We start from the raw sequence: 23,482 nt of genomic DNA on the forward strand, positions 1-23,482 counted from the left end.
TCTTACCACCTCCGCTCTGCAGGGTTCCATTGGCATTGCAGCTATCAAAGTAACAGTCATCGATTTTCGTTTTATCTTTGACCTGCACGGTTATTATCTGGTTGCCAATCATCGCTTCAAACCCGACCACAACGCTGCTCCCATCCAGAGGATATATAAAGATTCCTGCATGAATCACAGGAAGAGGATTACAGGAGAAAGCATTGTTTATTACACAATAGCGAAAGGCGATCCTTCCACAAAGCTAATTTTGCACTTGACAGAAATTAAATCCTTCGTTTTAGTGCTTTCAGCATTGACCAATGCAAAATCCAATCTGCTGGAGTCAATACGACACTGGAGACCGCAGAACAGCAATCTGCCGGTGACATTTCTAGACTTCACATAAATAGCTGATGAGGTTGGGAGGGACAGACAAGTATTACTTTTGCCTTCAAGGCATTTTTATGTAGTATTACTATGATTATAAAGAGTTCAATGCATTTTTTTCCAAATTGCTTGCGAGGATAAGAATCACAATTGTGGTTTTTGTGAAAAGATGAAAAGGATAAGTGCTTTTGGACCACAAAGAAGAAATTCGTACTGAGCCTGATGATGAAAGGAAAACCTAGCAATCCAAATGGATAATCCAAATCTTTTTTTGAGTGTAATAGTGAAGAATTAGCAAAAGCCACTGATGATCAGCAGAAGTAGTAAGGCATTAATTAGACAGCATACTCACCCTCGATAGGGTGATCTTCGATATTTTCATAGGTCAAGGAGGCTGTCATTGCCAAGGTGTAACCCCTGACGCAGGAAGTGATGTCGGAGACGCTGAGAGGCAGAGCGCTCCATTTGCTCTTGTTGATCAGGCCTGGCATGATGGTGGTTCTGTCCAGTACAGCTTCTCACATGCAGAGAAGGGAGTGTGCAGGGATGTTTCCCTAAAAAGCCTAGATAACATTGAAATCATGTTTTACAATATATCTTACAGAATGCAAATAAATGCATAAATAATATTATTACAATATCTTAACATCTAAGGAAGTATTATTATAATTAAGCATTGTGTTTTCTTGTTTTAAGCAATAAAACAAGCCATATCTTGCAGAATGCAATCAAACAAACAACCAAACACAGACCTTGTATATTGTCCATGATTTTTTTATTTTTGCACATACATCTATTTCATGGACAATGTCCAGACTGTCTAGAAAAATATCTAAACATACTTAAAACACGACAACCAGGACACCTCTGCCAGACCTTATGACCTTTATGACCTTAAAATATGTAGAGAGATTTTCTCCCAAAGATGTTCATGTCTTTATTTCTTCAGCTGTAAAGAAGTTATGTTTTTTGAGGCAAACATGTCAGGATTTTTCTCCATATAATGGACTGATATGGTGCCCTGATTTTGAACTTCCAAAATGTAGTTTAAACACAGCTTCAGACGATGTCAAATGCAGGGTCTTATCTAGCGAAACGATCAGTTATTTTCATTAAAAAAATACTATTTAAATACTTTTTAATCTCAAACACTCATCTTGTCTTGCTGTTCCTGAAGTCTGTGTATTAAGGTTCAAGACAGCTAGGGTATATCGGAAAATTCCGATCATATTTTCTCCCTCAACTTCAAAAATCATTTCAAAATCATCCTACAGACCCAGTTTTTGCAAAGTGAACATGCAAAGAAGATCAAACACCCTTAACAAAAAACGTAAAACAGCGTTATAGGACGATTTTAAAGTTGAGATGGGAATTTTTCGACATACACTAACTGTCATGAACCGGAAAAAACAGTTCAGGCAGAGTAAGACAAGACGAACATTTGGCATTAAAAAGTATATAAATTGTGTTATTTTTATGAAAATAACCGATTGCTTCGCTAGATAAGACCCTTCTTCCTCAGCTGGGATTGTTTACAACCGCATTTGGGATCGTTTGTAGCCGCATTTAAACTGCATTTTGGAAGTTCAAATATAGAAAAAAATCCTGAAATGTTTTCCTCAAAAAACATAATTTCTTTACAACTGAAGAAAGAAAGACATGAACTTTTTGGATGACAAGGTCGTGAGTACGTTCTCTGTCAATTTTTGTTCTGGAAGTGGACTTCTCCTTTAATTCTCTCTAAAACAGACACATACCTGCTATAGGAAATGACTTCTTCCATTAATTCTTAGACAAACCTTTCTTTGAATGAACACACATATCCTCAGGTCATTGTGTATATTACTTGTATGTTGTCTTTTGTATTGTATACTGTTTTATTAATGTGTTATGATAGATCACTAGTTAGTATAACCCCACATTTACCATGTTTGGTCTCTGCATTTGCATTTTGATGATCTAAAAGATGGTGTATATTATATGCTGATTTGCAACATATTAATTTTTTAAGAATCTTTAGTAGTTTTGCTACAATACCCAATCGAATAACATTTGCAAAATACCATGCTCTGAGACAAAGAGTTGTAAACTTTCCGTCCAAAAGTGAAAGTCATCGTTGGCTCTGTGACCTCCTGGAGGTGTGACCTCAATACAAGATAAAGGCCTCACACCAGTGACCCGCCTTGTGCTTTTTTAGTCTCTTCACTCGTCTCTCATCACCTTCCCGTCCCCCCACGTATAAGTGATTGTATGTTTATTTGTTAGACTAGTTTGTGTTAGTGTTTAGTTAATAAAACTATTGTGCACAAATTATGAGCTTCTGATTCTGCCTTGTAAATTAATGTCCCTTTATGATTCCGATCAAGCTACATGCCCTAATGCATTAGTACTGTAGGAAAGATATTTTCTGTGGCCAAGAAAATGTAATTTATTATAGTTGATATGAATTATACTGAATATTCGCAGGGCGAACAGATTATGGAAATTTAATTCTGCTACAGTTGCTAATTAATTGTAATCATTTATGTACATTTCCCTTTTGAGCTAATTTGCTACGTAAGTAAATAAATAAGGGGGCAATGTATGTTTTTGTTTGTTTGTGTATTTATTTATGTTTTAATATTTTGATTTATTTATCTGGACACACTAAAATGTATGAATGTCTAGAAAAATATCCAAACATTCTTAAAGCAATATACTTTTAAATAAAAAGAAAAAATGCATAAAGGATCTGAATTGTTGTTGTTGTTGTTGTTATTATTATTATTATTATTATTATTATTATTATTTACTGATTTTTTAGTTTTAAGCATAAATCTAACAAATTCAATTTTGTTGTTAGTTTAAAAAAAAACTAAAATAAGAAAAATAAACTTTTAAAATATATTCTCTGAAAACAAGTCACATGCAATATCTTATGAAATTTTGTTTCTCAAGTTAAACTGATTTTATTTTACAAATATGTTTACAAAAAAAATTATTAAATGAATAGCTCATCCAAAAATGAAAATTACCCTATTATTTACTCATCCTCAAGCCATCCTAGGCATATTTGACTTTCTTCTTTCAGACAAATTCAGTCTGAGTTATATTAAAAAAAAATGTCCTGGCTCTCTCAAGCTTTATAATGGCAGTGAATGGCTGTTGAGATTTTGAAGACCAATAAAGTGCATCCATCCATCATAAAAAGTACTAGGAATATTCAACTTTCTTCTTTCAGACAAATTCAGTCGGAGTTATATTAAAAAAAATGTCCTGGGTCTCTCAAGCTTTATAATGGCAGTGAATGGCTGTTGAGATTTTGAAGACCAATAAAGTGCATCCATCCATCATAAAAAGTACTAGGAATATTTGACTTGCTTCTTTCAGACAAATTCAATCAGAGTTATACTAAAAAAATGTCCTGGCTCTCTCAAGCTTTATAATGGCAGTGAATGGCTGTTGAGATTTTGGAGACCAATAAAGTGCATCCATTCATAATAAAAGCACTAGGAATATTTGACTTTCTTCTTTCAGACAAATTCAATTGGAGTTATATTAAAAAAATGTCCTGGCTCTCTCAAGCTTTATAATGGCAGTAAATGGCTGATGAAATTTTGAAGACCAATAAAGTGTATCCATCCATCATAAAAAGTACTCCACATGGCTCCAGGGCGTTAATAAAGGCCTTATGATCCAAATTGATGTGTTTTTCTGAGAAAAATATTCATATTTAAAACTATGGATATATGGCTACGTCATCCACTGGAACGTCAATCTCTCATAAACGCACATACAACAGTTAGTAGAAGCTAGAGACTGTGGTTTATAAAGTTTTAAATATGGATATTTTCTTACACAAATACATCAGTTCACTTCAGATGGCCTTTATTAACCCTCCGGAGCAGTGTGGAGTACTTTTATTATGGATGGATGCACTTCATTGGTCTTTAAAATCTCAACAGCCATTCACAGCCATTATAAAGCTTGAGAGAGCCAGGACTTTTTTTTAATATAACTCCAATTGAATTCGGATTTTTTAAAATCACTTACAACCATACAAACTGTGCCTTTATTTAAAACTGTCTTTGTGCAAATCTGTCCTTCAAATAAATGCCACCTCGTTTTAAATTTCATATCTAATGCAGTGACATTCATAAATTTTAAGTGTAACTTAAGTGTCTAATATTTCTGTGCCCACTGTAGCTGCACTCACAGAGTAAAAAACAAATCATTCATATTCACAGATGTCACACATCATATCTAGTCACTGCCCTCACGCCTGTCTCATTAATGAAGAGAAGACGACAACAGCATTATCCGTATCACTCTGGATGTCACTCTAGCATCCTAATGAAGACCTCTGACAGGTCCACACAAACCCACCAATCCCACAGCAGGATTTCTGGAACACAAAACCCAGGTCTGCTTCAGCAGCATCAAAGGGAACAGAAACCTCTGGCACATCAAACAAGCCACGGGCACTGTAACAGATGCAGTGCTGATGTCATGACGAGTCGGTTTTTACCTGAGGTCAGCGCGCAGAACTTCAGACTACAGGAATACAGAACCGGAGCAGTTATATGATACAGATCAGCGTCTGTGGCTCTAAGTACGATTAATGATTGTTCCAGAAAAAGCGATTAACATGATGTAATACTCAAATTAACTGGTTTTCAGAGCACAAATGAGATCTCTTTAACTTTTCAATTGATTCTCTTGGACAGTAATGGAATTGAAATGGAAAGCTAATGCGTCACATATTTTTCTATTTAGAAGAAGACACCAATGCTCTCAGAGAGGAGATCTCCTTGAATAATGTTTCAAATTCTGCTCAGATTTTGGTCTGTCACCAAAAGATTTGTTTTACAACTCTGTACTTGTATGTCAGCTGTCTTGTTTGTGTCTGTTTTTATTTCTTGTAAGACATATCTGAGATGTTTGACAAATAAATCATAGCTGAAAACTCAGTTTCCTCAGGTTTGAACAAGCAAAACCTCAATAAAACAATAAAAATGTCACAAATGACATTTATAAATATTGCAGCTGCTTCTCCTAAGACTTTTGTTGAATCTGCTTCTCAGGCTTGTCTGAAAACCACAAAAGAGCTTTGGAAGTTATCTCAAAAGCGCATCACGCTGTGCTAAAAATTCAGAGATTTTAATATACACTTAAAAATAAAGGTTCTTTATTGGCATCAATGGTTCTATGAAGAACCTTGAACATCCATGGAACCTTTCAAATCCAGAAAAGATTCTTTACAGTCGAAAAAGGTTCTTTAGATTTTTAAAATGGTTTCTTTTAGGAACTGTTCACTGAAAGGTTCTTTGGGGAACCGAAAATGGTTCTTCTATGGCATCACTGCAGAAACACCCATTTGGAACCTTTATTTTTAAGAGTGTAATCTTAAACATTCTCTTAAATCTTTCCATAACCCAGTAACTGTCGAGAAATAAAAAAAGATGTGGCCATTATGAGATTTTGAAATAATTATATTACACTATTTAAAAGTGTGGGGTCGTAAGATTTAAGGTTTTTTCAAATAAGTTTCTTATATTCACTAAGGCTGTATTTATTTTAATTAAAAATACAATAAAAGCAGTAACACTGTGAAATATTATTACCATTTAAAATTGTTTTCTATTTAAATATATTTTAAAATGTAATTTATTCCTGGGTTGCATCACTACTCCAGTCTTCAGTGTCACATGATGCTTCAGAATTCATTCTAATATGCTTTTTTTCAAAAAAAAATTCTAATTTTTTAACTTATTTTATTTTAGTTTTTGGATGACTATAACATTCAAAAAACATTTTATTAAAATATATTTTTAACATTACATTTTACTGTCACTTTTGATCAGTTTAATGTGTTTTTTTTTTTTTTTGGAATAAAATTATTCATTTCTTTACTTTAAAAAAAAAAAAAGAAAAAATCTTACTGATACCAAACTTTTAAAAAGTAGTGTATGCTGCATAAAATTTGTGTTCATATAAGCTGGACCACTGGACCCTGGACCACAAAATCAGTCATAAGTAGCAATAGCCAACAATACATTGTATGGGTCAATATGATTGATTATTCTTTTATGCCAAAAATTATTAGGATATTAAGTAAAAATCATGATCAGTAAAGATATCTGGCAAATTTCCTACTGTAAATATATCAAAACTTAATTTTTGATTAGTAATACGCATTGCTAAGAACTTCATTTGGACAACTTTAAAGGCGATTTTCTCAATATTTTGATTTTTTTGCACCCTCAGATTCTAGATTTTCAGATATTAGTATCTCGGGCCAAATATTGTCCTGTTCTAACAAACCATACATCAATGGAAAGCTTGTTTTTCAATTTTCAGATGATGTACAAATCTTAAACCATTATGACTAGATCTAGGATCACATATTTTATATTAATTTGCCATTTCATTTGAATTATAATGACACAACATTAGAGCAGCTGTCAGCCACTTTAAAAATGGCATCATTGAAAATAATCAGTTGACTGCTAACGCTATTCATATTAATGTTACAATCCTACTGAATATCAGCATTTGTGTCACTGTTTATTTCATCGAATGAATCACAAGAGAAACATCTGCGATAAAGCTTATAAAGCAGAAGCAATCAAACAGAATTCTGAAAAATAATGATCATTTCCAAACAGGTTTCCCACATATTTGCTATGACTCAAACAAACACAACCCGTTAACACAACTCCATTAGGTCTCCTGAGCTCTGAACGAGCAACCTCTGAGAAACATCCAAGAATATAAAAAAGAAAGCGCAAACTGCATTATCATTTAGGTCGAGACTCAAAACCAAACTTGTTGATTTTCCACAGTGGGCTGGTGTTTTGGAAATCTGACTTGACTCAAATCAGCCAATTTGGACAAGATTTATGAGCAACTATTCTCAGAGGACATAAATGTTTGAGATTAAACAGCTCCCCGTTATCACAGAACAGAAACAGACGCTTTCATCAAGGTGTCCACATGGCCATAACTCTCAGACACAGAGGAACGCCACCCCCTCTCTAATAGATTAGGGTTTGGCGCGGTGCCGCGTGACGGGATGAGAGTGGACAGATGAGTGCAATAGATTTCCCCCTCATAACACACAGCAAACCGGTCAAACACTGCCATCAAGTGTCCTGAGAGGAGTGGACGTTTCTGCACAAAGGTGTCAGTTTCATCTTTAAACATGATATAATAGCCATACAGGTGAACAAAGATATTAAAATCTTATTAAAAGCCTCAAATAGGTTGCATGTATTTGATAAAAAAAACTTAAATATTATCATAAAATAAAAGCCCTGTTTTCTATAAGAATATATGTTAAACTGTAATTTATTCCTGTGATGCAAATCTGAATTTTTAGCATCATTACTCCAGTCTTCAGTGTCGCATGATCCTTCAGAAATCGTAATAATATGCCAATTTGATGCTAAAGAAACATATGAAATCATGCAGGCAACCAATGAAATTAAAAACTCAAAAATAATAATCTCTTATGCTCACCAAGGTTGCATTGATTTGCTCAAAAATCTGAAATGTTATATTAATTTAAAATAACTACTTTCTATTTAAATATATTTTAAAATGTAATTTATTCCTGTAATACAAAGCTGAATTTTCAGCATCATTACTCCAGTCTTTAGAAATCATTCTAATATGCCAATTTGCTCCTAAAGAAACAGATGAAATCATGCAGGCAACTCAAAAATAATCATCTGAGGCTGCATTTATTTGATCAAAAATCTTTATTTGAAAATATATTTAAAATGTAGTTTATTCCTGTGATGCAAAGCTGAATTTTCAGCATTATACTCCAGTCTTCAGTGCCGCATGATTGTTCAAAAATCAGTCTAATATGCCAATTTGCGGCTAAAGAAACATAAAATCATGCAGGCAATCAATAAAATTAAAAACTCAAAAATAATAATCTCTCATGCTCCCCAAGACTGCATTTATTTGATCAAAAATCTGAAATGTTATTTCCATTTTAAAAACTGCTTTCTATTTGAATATATTTTAAAATGCAATTTATTCCCGTGATGCAAAGCTGAATTTTTATCATCATACTCCAGTCTTCAGTGCTGCATGATTCTTCAGAAATCATTTTAATATGCCAATTTGAAGCTAAAGAAACCAATGAAATTAAAAACTCAAAATAATAATCTCTTATGTTCATCAAGGCTGCATTTATTTGATCAAAAATCTGAAATGTTATTTCCATTTTAAAGACTGCTTTCTATTTGAATATATTTTAAAATGCAATTTATTCCTGTGATGCAAAGCTGAATTTTCATCATCATACTCCAGTCTTCAGTGCTGCATGATTGATTAGAAATGATTTCAATGTGCAGATTTGCTGCTAAAGACACATATCTATAACAGATAATGAAGTCACGCAAGTAAGCAATGATATTAAAATCACACAAATTAAGCACTACCAAAGCAGGTAAAGGTCAAAATCAGTTCCATTCTCAACACTGATATGATTTTGTTTGTCTATTCTAGCCTTCCATATTCTAGGGGACCCAAATGAGAAGAACCCAAAGTGACAGACAGTAATCAACCCCCGCCTCCCATCCATCCTCTCCCCGGAGCAGCGGAGTGTGAATCACTCCCAAAGAAACAGGCAAATCACCCACTCCACGCACTCCACGGCTGCCACCACGCACATTGCGGGAGACACGGCGCAGAAACAGCCACCTGTTGATCCCGCATCTCCACCAAACTGACAAATGCACCACTTCCAAAACACTTCCCAAATTCACCTTGAATCTAAAAATGCACTTTTCACAAAGCAGAACTCTTACCTCACATCTGCAGCGCTCGCAGTTCTCTCTCGACGTCTGAATCGGTGAGGTCCAAAATAACATCAGGCTGCAACTCCGAAAAGCTCTCTGCCGCTTGGAGATAGACACAACAACTGAGCCGAACGAAGGATGGACGGGAGGGAGGCAGAGAGCGAGAGAGAGACCGACAGATATAGAAGCAGCTGCAGGAGCGTTAATGCAGTCAATCAGTGCAGCAACATGTGGTTATGAAGCTCAGAGCTGGAAACGAGAGCTTGTCCTGTGCAACAGATGAACACGAACCCCAGCAGCCCCCCGCCGACGCTCAATTCTCCCCTCAGCATCTGTACCACCCACCTACCCGCTCCCCCACCTCTCTGTCTCTCCGTAATCAGTGACGAGAGCCCATTCATGTATCCTATTTGATAGCCAGGGGTGCCACTGGCTGAAATGCAACACCATGCATGGGGGAAATGAGGGGAGGGCGAGAGATCACAGATCATGCAAAGGACTCAGATTGAGAATTTTGGTCTCACATCCTTTTGTCTTCCCATCATTCATGCTTTTCCCTCTAGTGACTGCTCACTATCTTGATTTCAATATGACAGGGACGGATTTATTATTATTAGTATTTTTTTTTCTGAATGCATTTTGTCCCCGTGCCTGTGTGATTAATCTGCTTTGCAGAGGACGTAACCATGACAATCAATATGGAGCCTCTAGGGCTTTTTAAAAGACAACAGGTTGGTTGGAAAGTGTGTGTATGTGTGTGTGTGTTTAGTGATGTGATGCCTTGGCTTAAACCTCAGCTTCTGTTTCTCAATTAAATTAACATGTGCTATTTACTGTCTCTCTTTCCCTCTCTTGCTCGCTCGCTCTCACTGTGATTGTCTCTTATCTCATCTGCTGGGATTTACTGAGGGCTGCAGTGGTTGTTGATTATTTCATCTGCAATAAAGAAGAAAATATGTCAAATACAACTTCCACAAGCTATCAGTGGAAGCCATTAATATCAGCTACACAATCTTTTTGAATAAAGATTCTTTGATATACACATGCGATTCACAATTACGATATCTCAATTTCCTATATGAGAAAGCAGGCACAAATAAATCAAACCATACAGCCTGTCATGCAAAAAGTACTTGAGAGACAAATGCATCTAATAGAAATTCATAAATTGCATTGGATAAAAACATTTGCTAAATTAATAAATGTACCAAATGTGCATGGCTCCTTAATAGTACAATATAGGGTTAATGCATCAATTCGATCTGTACACTGGGTTTTAATCAGGTCGGAAGAAGATTTCAAATATTTTGATGGAAAATTCTGTTATCATTGTTCTTACACAGTAACCATATTCTAACTTTGGTATTTCTAGCGAGAGCATAGTAACCATAGACAAAACTAGCTTTGCTCTTTATTACCATGGTGACATCAACTATGCTTTCTTATATGATGGTAATGAAGGTATTCAGGTTGATACCTTCTCTTTGATGCTTTCCCTCTCCTAAACATAGTATCAAGTACTATCACTTTTCAAAATACCATCCTAGGTGTTACACAGTGTTAAAATATGGATTTTATATCATTTTGATTCAGTTTTATTCATTTTTCAAAAGTATATACATATATATAATAAATATATATAAAATAGTTACTTTAAATAGTAAAAAAAAAATCACAATATTACTGCTTTTGCTGTATTGTGGATCATATATATATATATATTTTTAACAATATTGCCTTGGAAAAAGATATTGTTTGCAAATATTGGCCATTTTTTCACACTAAATGAGATACATTGTCACAACTGAGCCATTTTTAAGTAAAAATGTAAACGTTAATGTAAACAATGTCTAACCATTGTTTTGGCCAACAATTATTGCAATGAATAAACTGTATAAATAGATACATTTACAATATGAGCAATTAGTTTTAGTTTTATTGTGTTCATTTGTTTACACAACAATATATATGAAGAGTTCAGTACAGATAACTCATGTAAAAATTATGTTTTTTCATTGTCCATTCCAATTAATCTCAATAAAACTACAGTTGGGTTATTTTGGGTAAAAGAAATAAATAAATAAAAACACTGCTAACTAACATAATAAAACACAATAAAAACATGACAACATAATAAAATAACATTATTGTTGGGGGGAAAAAACGCAGTTATTTGTTTTTCCAAATAAACTCTTCATATATAATATGATGCTACTGGAATTTTAATATGGTGGTCAGAATAAACAATTATTTGTACACCTAATGCATAAAAAATAAACAAATGAGAAAATACTTGAGAAAATGTGGTTGGTCTACCTGAGACGCCGACAGTAAATCAATTTAAGTGAAGTTCAATCAAAATAAACAGAAAATTAGACAAATGGCGGCATTTGCCTGCACTAATGGCTTATTTTAAAAATATATTAACTTACTGTAGCATTTAATTGGTTTAAACTAAAACCTAACTAAACACTTCAATGAAATTGCTCCTAAACTGGAACTGAGTATCCCATCCCAACTTCCGGCCGGACAACGTTCTGTGCGCGCGCTGTCAGTTTGCGCGTTCTCGTGAAGCTGCTGAGTCGAGTGAAGTGGACAGCCCATCTGATAACTTATCAAGACCGCTTAATAGTTCACATATCTGTGACTGAAGCTATGGCAACCGACTCTTGGGCTCTAGCTGTGGACGAACAAGAGTCTACAACCAAGACTGTGAGTGAAAATGCGTTTTAATTGTGTTGTAATGGATTAGCGCACTAGCTGTGGTGAGTCAGGCGCTGGCTGGGTCTCAAATCCTAGTGAGCTGCCTACCTAGACAACATTTCTGGATGTCACAGGCGCGTTTGAAACGTCCAAGCAAGGCTTTGCCCGTCAGTATGCTGTTTAACTAAGTTTTGAGACACGGCCTGAATGAGATTTTAAATCTAGATCAGTTTTAGCGACTACAGTTTGACTTAAAACAAGTAACTAAGTTAGTCTACTTAACTTTTACGTGTGTAACTTTAGTTTGAAAGCTAAAAAGTGTGTGTATAATTTGCATTAAGTAACTTGTATGACTAGCCACAAACATATCTGCGTCATTTAGATCGTTGACTTTTGTTTAATCAGTTTAAGACGACGTTATTGTTGACACATGCTTTATTGTGAATGTTCATTATTGAATATTCACTGTGAAATGCATTTAAATGTATTAAAACTGTAAATTCTGTTGTTTGAAAACAGATTGGGAACTTGCGGATTATGGAAGCTGGAGATGCAAATTTACATCTGACTGAAGGTAGTCATTTTTACTTTATTATAAATTTTAATAATGCAATAGTTCACCCAGAAATTCATATTTATGTAGTTCCAAACCTGTATGACTTCTGTGGAACACAAAAGTAGATTATTTTTTTTGTTCATACAGTTACAGTAAATGGGAACCAGAGCTTTCAGTCTTCAGAAATAATGCAAAAGTACTATAAAGTGTCATTATAGTCATTATAAGTGTGCACTATATTCCAAGTCTGTACAAGTCATGCAATATTTTTGTGAGGAACAGAAAAATCATGTCATAACAACCTTGCAGTTTCCTCGCCATTATCTGGTTTTTGATGGAAGAAACAACCAGTCCTTTTCTCAAAATCTCCCTGGTTTTGTTCATCTAAGTAACAGTAAAGTAAAGTCATACATATTTGGAACAACATGAGAGTAAAAAATGATGGCAGTTTTTGTGTGTTTAGTAATATTTGTTTTTACAAAACATAACTGTTAACAATAATTGTATGAAAATCTTTTTCTTAGCATTTTCTAATATCTATTTTTCTCTACTCTGCTGTAGATGATGGCGACAAATCCGACGAAGAGGAAAAAGGTGCATTTTTAACAGCTGTCTGAATTTACAGTCAACATCGAAATTGATCCATTTTGTTTGTTTTTACAAATTTTTAATGCTTTTTGTGAATCATTCTGACTTTGCAGTTGTTGTAAGTACTTAAGTAGTTTAAAAAGTGTGGTTGCATCTTGCAAGTTACTTATTTAAGTGACACCCAAGCTTAATGGATTAACTGTAAAAGACCATCAAAGTAGCCTTTTCCTTTCCTAATCTGCTGTTTAGAGGACAGAGCCACACAGTCTCTCCTCAACAAGCTGATCAGAAGCAATGTTGTCAACAACACAAACCAAGTGGAGGTTCTTCAGAGAGACCCAAACTCACCACTCTATTCAGTCAAGACCTTCGAGGAGCTGAGACTGTGAGTGCTTCATATAAGGGTTAAAAAAATGACATTTTAAAAAAAGTTTACTCTATCATTCAGAGGTTTGAGGCCAATTTTTCACAAATATTAAGCAGCACAACTATTTTCATCAATTTTAATAATAAAAAAATCTCTTGAGCTGCAATTCACCATATTACAATAATTTCTGCAGATCGTGTGATATTGAAAACTAGAAAACTCAGCTTTGCATCACAGAAATAAATTACATATTAAAAGATATTCAAAACATTTATTTTAAATTGTAATAATAATTTGCAATATTTGTATTTTTGATCAAATAAATGCATAATGGCTTTTTTCGAAAACATCTTAAAATCTTACCAACGGCAAGTTTTAAACATTTACTGCTAAATTTCTGTTAAATATTTGGAGAGAGAAAACAATTTTTTTAAAAGGCCATGCACTATATTTGGAAGCTTTGATGTCTCTCAGATAGCTTGCGTATGTCAATTTTATTAGTTTTAATTTGTGTAACTCAGGAAACCTCAGTTGCTGAAAGGCGTCTATGAAATGGGCTTCAACAGACCTTCTAAAATCCAAGAGAACGCCCTTCCCATGATGCTCGCCGAACCGTAAGTCCACATATTTTGTACATTTTATTTTGATTGAATACATAGGTCATATTGGGGGTTTGAAGTGAAAAGTGAATTGCACCCTTGATGTATGCAAGTGGAATTATTTTTTTTTTATTTATTTTTTTTTTTAATTTGACTTAAATCACATAGATTGGATGTTTGATGAAGAGTATTGGACCATCAAAAGGTTTGTGTAATCTCTGATTAATATGTGTGAATTGTTTTAATACATTTATGTGTTTCTTTCACTCCCAGACCTCAGAATCTGATCGCTCAGTCTCAGTCTGGCACTGGTAAAACAGCTGCCTTCGTGCTGGCCATGCTCAGTCATGTGGACCCAAGCTTAAAATGGCCTCAGGTGAGTTTGAAAACTGAGATTTACTCTAATGTTCCCATTCATTCTGATTTAAGGCAAGACATTGCATGTAAAACTTTTGTTTTTTTCAGAAACTGGTCAGTTTTGAGATTTTAGGTTCATCAGATTATGAATCTTTTCCGTATTTAAACATAACATTTTTCTCAGAAATGTGTGTTCATATCTTAGAATCTTTATTTCTCATTTTTATTATTTTTATTCTGTAGCAGAATTGCGAGAGGTTGACTCAGAATTTGGAGAAAAAGACTGCAATTGCAAGAAAAAAAAGTTATATCTTGCATTTCTGACTTTAATCTAGCAATTCTTAGCGATGTGACGAGAACTCGTGGCATGGGATCTTGCGAGATCCGATGTGTCTTAAATCCTTGAAAAGTGTTAAATCCTTAAAAAATGTGTCTTAATCCTTAAAATATCGACATCTCGGTTCAAACACCCACGCAATCTTATTCCTGAATGACAACGATTTAGCTATGTCTATTAGGACTGTTTCACATCGCGAGTGTCAGTGGAGCGTGAGAAGCACGTTTTGTCGCTGCCCATGTTAATGAATCAGAGGGTCGGGGTAAATGTGAACTCAGAAAGAGCAACACAAACAGTCTTTGCAACTACATTATAATAATTATTTTAGCGTTACAGACATTTAAATAATAGAAGTACTGGGATAAAAGTTTATAGTTTGAGTATAAACCCTGTCTACAGTAGCAATCAAAACGAAAGTATCTTAAACGTGTCATCGGACGCGAAGTTCACTTTTTCATGTTGTTTGAACATTAATGTGTGTTGGCAGTGTATGTACAAATATACCCTATAATGATAAAAATCCATGCAGTGGTTTTTAATTAATCTGTAAAAATAATATCACCTTTTTCAAATCGAGCCATTCTCAGATGCCTGTTGTTGTGGCGTCACACCAACAGAGGCCGCTCCCATGATAGTTGATTGACATGAGCGTCTTACCTCAGATCAGCTGTAACAGTCCAACCTCCATGTTTTAATGCCGGAGCAGGGATGTAAGTTAGAATTGAGTGATTGAGGTGTTGTGTTGCTGGATGTAATAATGAACGTAGTGGTCGTCATTTACTCCCGACATCTGAGCTGCTGAAGATGCAGTGGATTACATTTGTTTGTGAAGGGAATGTGGCTCCCGATCTACATATATCCGTCTATATTCGCACGAATCATTCGTGATCCAGCTTCACTTACAGCAGAAGTGAGTATAAGGGTTGTTTTATGAATCTTTGCGATCGCCTTTCCTAATAATGTGCTAATTAGCAGGTTTAGCAGCTAAATGCAACTAAAGTAAACAGGCTCGTCACTCCACGGAGAGAAGAGAGGGGCGGGGTGAGCAGAGCTCATTAACATTTAAAGCAACCTCCATCAGAATTTTGCAGAGCTGATTTTGGCAAGGTAAAAAGGGTGTTGTTTTACACTACCATTGAGAATTTTTAATCAAAGTATATTATAGACTTTTCATAAAGACCCTAAAGAATCATATCAACTTGTGGAAAATGGGCATCCGATGACCCCTTTAACACTTGTATGTATTGTAACGCTTATCCTCTTCCGCCAGTAGGTGGCGACAACTGCCTGTTTTAAAAAGTATGTAATTGAATCATTCATTCAGGAGATTTCAATAGTCAAACAAGTCTTAATGAAGTGAGACACACTGACTCCTTCATTAAATGTTTTTTGTTGTTGTTGTTGTTTAAATGAATATATCTTTTTAAAGGACTTAAGCAATGAACAGTTTGTCAGAACCACTAGTAAATTACATTATTTTGTTTAGTTTTCTAATCTTTTTTTTCTCTACATTTGTGAGAGAATCATGGTCTTCAATTTTTAAAAAAAATAACTGGGATTCTCAATTTATCCAGAATCGTGAAGCTCGTTTAAATGTTGTTTATTACTGCATATAATTCATTAAAATGGAAGTTTAATTTCATAAAGTTCAAAATGCACCTACATTTTATTTGCATTTTGTCTTTTTCAGTTGAATTATAAATGTCCCTATATATTTCATTATTGAGGATTTCTTAAGAAAAGTTTAAAAATCTCGTCTCGTCTCATCTCGTTCTCATGAACCCGGTCTCGTGTCTCGTGGGATAAGCGTCTCATCACACCCCTAGTAATTCTGAATTAGTATTTTACAATTCTGAGCGGCAAGAAAATTGTCTGAATTGTGAAATAAATGTCATGATTACTTAATTTTTTTATTTTGTTGTGGAAACAGGCTACCATAGATGGTTCATCATTTTTGTAAAAAAAAAAAAAAAATCAAAACAACCCTTTTTTTTTGTTGTATTTGGATCTATTACATAAGTTACTATGATATTAGAGATAAATGTGTAGATTTTTTGGATTCAAATTATATATGTAAATTCAATTATATGTATGTGTATATGTATATATGTGTATAATTTTTTTTTGTGGACCCTAAAGGAAAGAGCTTTTTCTTTGAGACAATACTAAAATTTTTTAAAAAGAAAAAAAAAAAAAATCAAGGAAACATCCCGATAGTCATAATTAAAAGATGATTTTATTTTTACTTTTTTAAAATATCATTTGTTTAAAAAAAAAAAAATTTTAATTGCCTTGAAAAACAAATTTATTTTTTAACGTCAGTGATTTTGTGTATGCCTCTGTGTTTTCAAGGTGTAAAGAAAATATTTTTCTCTTTTACACAACTGGATGTTTTTTTTAAATATGTTAATTAAATTATTTTAATTAAATGGAAATTAATTGAGTTCAAGTTATTTAATTAATTAATTAAAAAACGTATTGTTATTGTCCCAGTTAATCGTTTTGACAGCACTAGTTCAAATTGGTTATTAAATTTGTTTAAATTCATCTTGTGGCTGAATTTTTTTAATTGTTTTAACAATGGCTGACATGGCATTAGGGCTGCACAATTAATCAAATTTCTTATCGACAATTATGATTTTTGTCATATAAAATAAAATAAAATAAAATATACTACTACAAATAAAAATATACTACTACTACTATTGTGGCGGAAACAGGCTTCCATAGATAGTTCATCATTTTATTTTTTTAAAAAAAAAGGTAAACAAAAGGAACAAAAAGGAAACAAACAAAGTCTGCAAAATATCATCTTGCATGAATTCATTAAAGTCACAAGGCAAGTTTTCCTTTAATAATGAACTGTAAAATGTAAATGTTGTTAATTCTTTGGTGTCTAATTTGTGTCTGTCTTGCAGTGTTTGTGCATTTCTCCCACATATGAACTCGCTCTGCAGACGGGTAAAGTCATTGAGCAGATGGGCAAGTTTTATCCAGAAGTCAAACTGGCATATGCTGTTCGAGGACATAAAAGTAAGTGCTTAAAATGAAGCCTCCCAATCTTGTGATGTAAAGCAGATTTAAATGCTGCTGTGCTTTCTGTCAGTGGAGCGTGGCGTTAAGATCAAGGAGCAGATCGTCATTGGCACGCCTGGGACGGTTCTGGACTGGTGCGTTAAGCTGAAGCTCATCGACCCGAAAAAGATCAAAGTGTTTGTTCTGGACGAGGCCGATGTGATGATCGCCACACAGGGACACCAGGACCAGAGCATCCGCATTCAGAGGTGAACCTGCTCTAGCATTTGGAGAACATGCAAGCAAATACACAAAAACGGACTGCTGATTACACTGTGTGCATAATTATTAGGCACAAAGATATTATGGTCATATTTATGGTCGCATTTTTCCAATTCCAAACCACATCAATCTTAATAACTACTATTAATTTTGTATTTAATCATTTATATGTGATATATAATTGTCCATGAAGGCTGGAAGTGAAAAACTCAGTGAAAAATAGGTTGAATCTATGGGTGAATGGTTGAATTTATGGATGAATGGTTTCACACTTAATTCTTCGCCTTAATTCATAATTCTTTTGCAGTTATCATGTGTCTTTTCTTCTCCACCTGTTTTTTTCTGACAATGCAGACCCAACAAGCATTTTACTGTCAAATGGTCATTCCTTAACTTTGCAACTTCATGTATTGCATTAGTATTGCATTCTTCTCTTGGGCATTTAATAATTTTTGACTTTTCAGTCTGAGTTAAATCTCTTTTTTGGCTAATTTTATCTGTAAAAGACAACGTGCCTAATAATTATGCACACCTGAATATAAGGAGTTTTTCACTTCCAGCCCTCATGGACAATTACATATCTTTTATAAATGATTAAATACAAAATTAATAGTAGTTATTAAGATCAATGTGGTTTGTAATTGGTAAATGTGCTTGGAAAAAAAAATAATGACCAGAATATTAATGTGCCTAATACATTTTTTTGTAGATCTTACAGGGAAGTGTTTTTTCTTTGTTTTATTGCTGAAATTTTTGATTAAAAAATACAAAAAATAATTGTAAAAAATGAATATACACTACCGTTCAAAAGTTTGGGGTCAGTAAGACTTGTAATAGTCTTTAAAGAAGTCTCTTATGCTCATCAAGGCTGCATTTATTTGATTATAAATATAGAAAAAAACAGTAATATTGCAAAATGTTTTTACAATATAAAATAATGTTTTTATTTTAACATACTTTAAAATAGAATTTATTCCTGTGATGAAAAGCTGAATTTTTATCAGCTGTTACTCCAGTCTTAAGTGTCACATGATCCTTCAGAAATCATTCTAATATGCGGATTTAATATTAGAATGATCAGTGTTGGATAATATCAACAGTTGTGCTGCCAAATATTTTTGGAACCCTGATTTTTTTTTTTTTTTTTTTTTTTTTTTTTTTCAGGATTCTTTCATGAATAACAAGTTTAAAAAGTACAGTGTTTATTCAAAATATAAATATTTTATAACAATGTAAATTATTTATTATTAACTTTTAATAAACTTTTAATTATTAACTTAATACATCCTTGGTGAATAAAAGTATTAATTTCTTAAAAAAAAAAAAAAAAGAAACAATAAAAATGTACTGACCCCAAACTTTTGAACGGTAGTGTATATATATTATACTATTTTTCCCCCCTTTTATTATTACTTAAAAAAATAAGCAGTGGGGCAATTTTCTTTTAAAGTAATGTTAATATTTTTTTAAAAATCCATTTTGTTGTGAGATATAAACTCAGAATTCAGAGATAAAAAATCTTAACTGTGATTTTTCACACACACACATGAATATAAATTATAAATTACATTTTTCATAATTGCAAGTTTATACTGCATTTTGCATTCTGAGTTTGTATCTCACATTTCTGAATTATGAGAAAAAGTCTGAACTATAAGAGAAGTGGCAAAAAAAAAGTATTATTCCTTGGCAAAAATGTACAATGACTTGAAAATTCCTCTTCGAAGATGAACATGTATGATTTTTAGATTTAAAATAATTTTTAATAATTAAAAAAAAAGAGCCTTTTCTTTGTACTTATACTAAAATTCTTGAAAAATAAGAACGTTTTATTTTTATAAAATCAGGAAAAGTCATGAATACAAGATTAAAATAAAAGGTTTGTTTAAAAAAATAACGTTTTTATAGCCTTTTTTAATTCAAGTGATTCTGTGTAGGCTTTTGTGTTCACCGTGTAAAGAAAATATTTTTCTTTTAAAAACAACTGGATATTTTTTGTAATAAAGTGTACTTTATGTAATGTAAAAATTTTCTAAGTTAAATTAGTTAAAAAAAGAGCTTTTACTGAAAATTGTTTAAATGTTGTTTTACAAATGTTGTAAAAAAAAAAATTCACAAAAATTGCCAACACATTGTCCTTCAGATATACCGACGTTTGTGGCTTGTTGCACATTGATATTTATTTTAAAATTTCAATTTAAATAGGAAAAAATCGTTTTAAAAGCAACTTTAAACTTAAAATGCAACATGTTTTAGCAGAGATCAAGTATACATGGTTTCTTTTTCCCATCTCTGACAGAATGCTGCCCAAAGGCTGTCAGATGTTACTTTTCTCTGCCACCTTTGAGGACTCAGTGTGGAAGTTTGCAGAGCGGGTCGTGCCGGACCCCAACATCATCAAGCTTAAACGAGAAGAAGAGACCCTGGACACTATCAAGCAGTACTATGTGCTCTGCAACAGCAAGGAGGACAAGTTCAACGCACTCTGTAACATCTACGGAGCCATCACTATCGCGCAAGCTATGATCTTCTGTCACGTGAGTCTAGTTTGATATCTGCACGTTTGCATCTCTTTTACTTAGTCATCTCACATTGTCGTCTTTTCTCAGACTCGGAAAACAGCCAACTGGCTTGCCGGCCAGCTGTCTAAAGAAGGCCACCAGGTGGCGCTGCTCAGTGGGGAAATGGTAGTCGAGCAGAGAGCTGCAGTTATTGAACGTTTCAGAGACGGCAAGGAGAAAGTTCTCATCACTACTAATGTCTGCGCAAGAGGCAAGTGCACTATTACAGCTAATGCTCATCTAATAAGATGCAAAGCTGTATTTTTACAGCCTTGAGAGAATATAGGGTTGAAGTATTTGTTCATTATTCGTGTGTGTGAGTTCTGTAATCCTTAATATCAATACACAGGTATTGATGTTGAACAAGTGTCAGTGGTGATCAACTTTGACCTTCCACTGGACAAAGACGGCAATCCAGACAATGAAACGTACCTCCACCGGATCGGCAGAACTGGACGTTTCGGTAAAAGAGGACTTGCTATCAACATGGTGGACAGTCAGCGCAGCATGGAGATTCTCAAGACATACGAGAGGCATTTTAGTAAGTGTTAACTAGTAATAGTTCACCCAATATTATTCTGATTTATTTTTTTAACAAATTATAAAAATAATGAATAATTGTAAATTATAAAATAAATAAGATGTATTTTATGTATATATATATATATATATATATATATAGAGAGAGAGAGAGAGAGAGAGAGAGAGAGAGAGAGAGATAGAGATATGAGTTATTCTGTTTTTGTAGTTTATTTATTGCAGTCCAAATTTGTTATTTTATGCTTTTTATTGGAGTCCACTGGTACTCAGTATATCTGTATGAAAATTCTATATTTATTTGAATGAATTTTAGAATTGTTATTGTATTTCTTACAGATTTTGTTTCTATTTTCGATGAATATTAATGTATATAAATTACAAAAAATGTATAATTGTGTATAACTTTAAAATTATATTTTATTTTCATGACATTTTATAGATAATTTTATAATTATTATATAAATGTATTTTTTAAAAATGAATATTAATGTGTATCAAATTGTCAAAAAAAAAAGTTTTATATATATATAATTTTATATAATTATACATTTTATATAATTATATTGTAAATATAATTTTAAAATTATTATATAAATGTATTTTTCAATAAATATTAATGTATATAAATTACAAAAATAATGAAATTATTTATATATATATATATATATATATATACACACACACAATGTTTAATTGTGTATAATTTATAGTTATATATTATACATTATGTTTTATATATCATTTTTAGTATATAAATGTATTTTAAATTAATAGTATAGATAAATTACAAAAATAATAAATTATATATAATTTATTTATTATATGAATGTAGTTTTAAAATTAATATTAATGTGTATGTATATAATTTTATATTTGTATATGATTTTATAATTGTCATATACATGTATATGTATTTTAATGTACATAATGACAAAAATAATAAAAAATAGAAATGTATAATTGTATATAATTTTTTAATTATATATTTTATACATTATATTAAATATAATTATATATCTTTTTTTTATTATTATATAAATGTATTTGTAATTAATTTTAATATATATAAATGATTATGTGATTTTTATATATATATATAATCATTTATTTTTTACTTTTTTTATATTATTTAAATTTATTAGTTTATTGTTTTGTTTTACCCAACAGATAAGAAAATTGGGAGGCTGGACACAGATGATCTTGACGAAATTGAAAAAATCGCCAACTGAAGTGATGAAGAAATTATTTTCCAAAAAATCAGTTCTGCTGTTACCTCCTCAGATTTGATGCTTGAATAATCCGCATTACAAAGACAGACGTTTACATAAATTATCGACTCATTTAGGAGAATATGCTTTAACTCAAGCTTAACGCCAAATAGTTTTGATTCCAAGCTTGTAGCTCTTACTGAATCAGTTTGCGTTTGACAGAGTGTGTTTTGATTTTGAAGTGAATTGCAGTACTAATTCCTACATTTAATCTTGTTTACAGGAGACTGTTCTCTACTTGACTAATGAAGCATATCTTGCATAGTGTTGCACTGTGAAATAAGTTGACTACTTTTTGGTCTTATGTGTGAATAGAATCATAACAGACTTCAGTATTTATTTCATTACAGTATTTGAGAAAATTAAAGTCAGTAATAGAATAAGGTGCACAGATGACCAATTCGAGATACTAACATTCCTCAAGAGCACTTTAAAATCATTTTATAATGAGAATTATTGTGAAAATCACAATACAGTATTATTTTGATATAGCAGTGCCGCTGTACTTGAACTGCAAAAAGCATTTAAGCTTTTTGAAGAAGAGTTTGTTTTGTTCTGTTCAGAAAGACCAAATATTAGTTTGAGTTTTAGCTGAACTGTGAATTACTGAACATTTGCTGAATGTTCTTTTCCGTTGCAGGAAATGCAGCACGTTTACAAAATATAAAGAGCTACTGAAGAGTGATATTGTTGCATTGTAGTTTCATTGTTAGGAATGGCTTCTCAATTGTTTTTTGAGAAATGCAAAATTATTTTAGTTTGTTTACATTGTTGCTGCTTAAATGAATGCACTTTGTTTGACTGAAACCCATTTGCGATTGCATTTAGCTGCAGCATTTCAGTTTCTTTTTTTGTACATTTGCTGCATTTAGGGTTTTATAGTTGTTTCCTATATGTTCTTGCAGTAATAAAACTACCAGTTGGCTCATTTCTGTGTGGTGTTATTAATCATTTTTACTTATATATAAGCATTAAATGGACAAATTATATTGGACAAATAAACATTTTACCATCAAAATAATCTTGCTGTTCATTGAGGAATGTGAATCATAATTTGACACGTTAATCAAACAGCAAATCTTTGCCTTTGTAAGATATGGTTGTCCATAAAAAAAGTTGAACTACACTAGTGTTTCAGATTAAAT

The 23,482-nt window shown here is 32.7% G+C and overlaps 3 protein-coding genes across 3 annotated transcripts in view; 1 reads left to right on the top strand and 2 right to left on the bottom strand.

The window, feature by feature from the left end:
• Window positions 1-9,452, bottom strand: part of vwa5b1 (von Willebrand factor A domain containing 5B1) — a 60,348-nt gene extending 50,896 nt beyond the window's left edge. Inside the window, exons 1-3 of the mRNA XM_051097491.1 lie at window positions 9,174-9,452; window positions 722-932; window positions 7-165 (exon numbers count right to left, since the gene is read on the bottom strand). Coding sequence (XP_050953448.1) covers window positions 7-165; window positions 722-860 — 298 coding nt within the window. The 5' untranslated portion in view covers window positions 861-932; window positions 9,174-9,452. The remainder of the gene's footprint in view (window positions 1-6; window positions 166-721; window positions 933-9,173) is intronic.
• A 2,255-nt stretch (window positions 9,453-11,707) lies between these two features.
• On the top strand, window positions 11,708-23,256 carry ddx19a (DEAD-box helicase 19a). Its single transcript, XM_051097044.1, has 12 exons — window positions 11,708-11,876; window positions 12,387-12,441; window positions 12,985-13,017; window positions 13,261-13,396; window positions 13,900-13,992; window positions 14,251-14,353; window positions 17,590-17,704; window positions 17,778-17,955; window positions 20,268-20,505; window positions 20,578-20,740; window positions 20,879-21,070; window positions 22,237-23,256. The coding sequence occupies exons 1-12, from the start codon at window positions 11,820-11,822 to the stop codon at window positions 22,296-22,298; spliced, it is 1,425 nt and encodes a 474-aa protein (XP_050953001.1). The 5' UTR covers window positions 11,708-11,819; the 3' UTR covers window positions 22,299-23,256.
• Window positions 23,257-23,446: 190 nt separating this feature from the next.
• ubxn10 (UBX domain protein 10) overlaps window positions 23,447-23,482 on the bottom strand; it is a 4,112-nt gene continuing 4,076 nt past the window's right edge. The window contains exon 2 of the mRNA XM_051097045.1: window positions 23,447-23,482. This exon is cut by the window's right edge and continues 676 nt beyond it. Within this exon, the coding sequence (XP_050953002.1) occupies window positions 23,472-23,482 (11 nt within the window). The 3' untranslated portion in view covers window positions 23,447-23,471.

Source organism: Labeo rohita, chromosome 23, assembly GCF_022985175.1.
Source record: "Labeo rohita strain BAU-BD-2019 chromosome 23, IGBB_LRoh.1.0, whole genome shotgun sequence".
NCBI lineage: Eukaryota > Metazoa > Chordata > Actinopteri > Cypriniformes > Cyprinidae > Labeo > Labeo rohita.

Excerpts from the sequence above, each read along its gene's own strand:
- ddx19a (XM_051097044.1), top strand. The coding sequence starts at position 11,820 with ATGGCAACCGACTCTTGGGCTCTAGCTGTGGACGAACAAGAGTCTACA. Across the intron at positions 11,877-12,386 it reads AAGAGTCTACAACCAAGACT|ATTGGGAACTTGCGGATTAT; the intron begins GTGAGTGAAAAT and ends GTTTGAAAACAG. Across the intron at positions 12,442-12,984 it reads AAATTTACATCTGACTGAAG|ATGATGGCGACAAATCCGAC; the intron begins GTAGTCATTTTT and ends ACTCTGCTGTAG.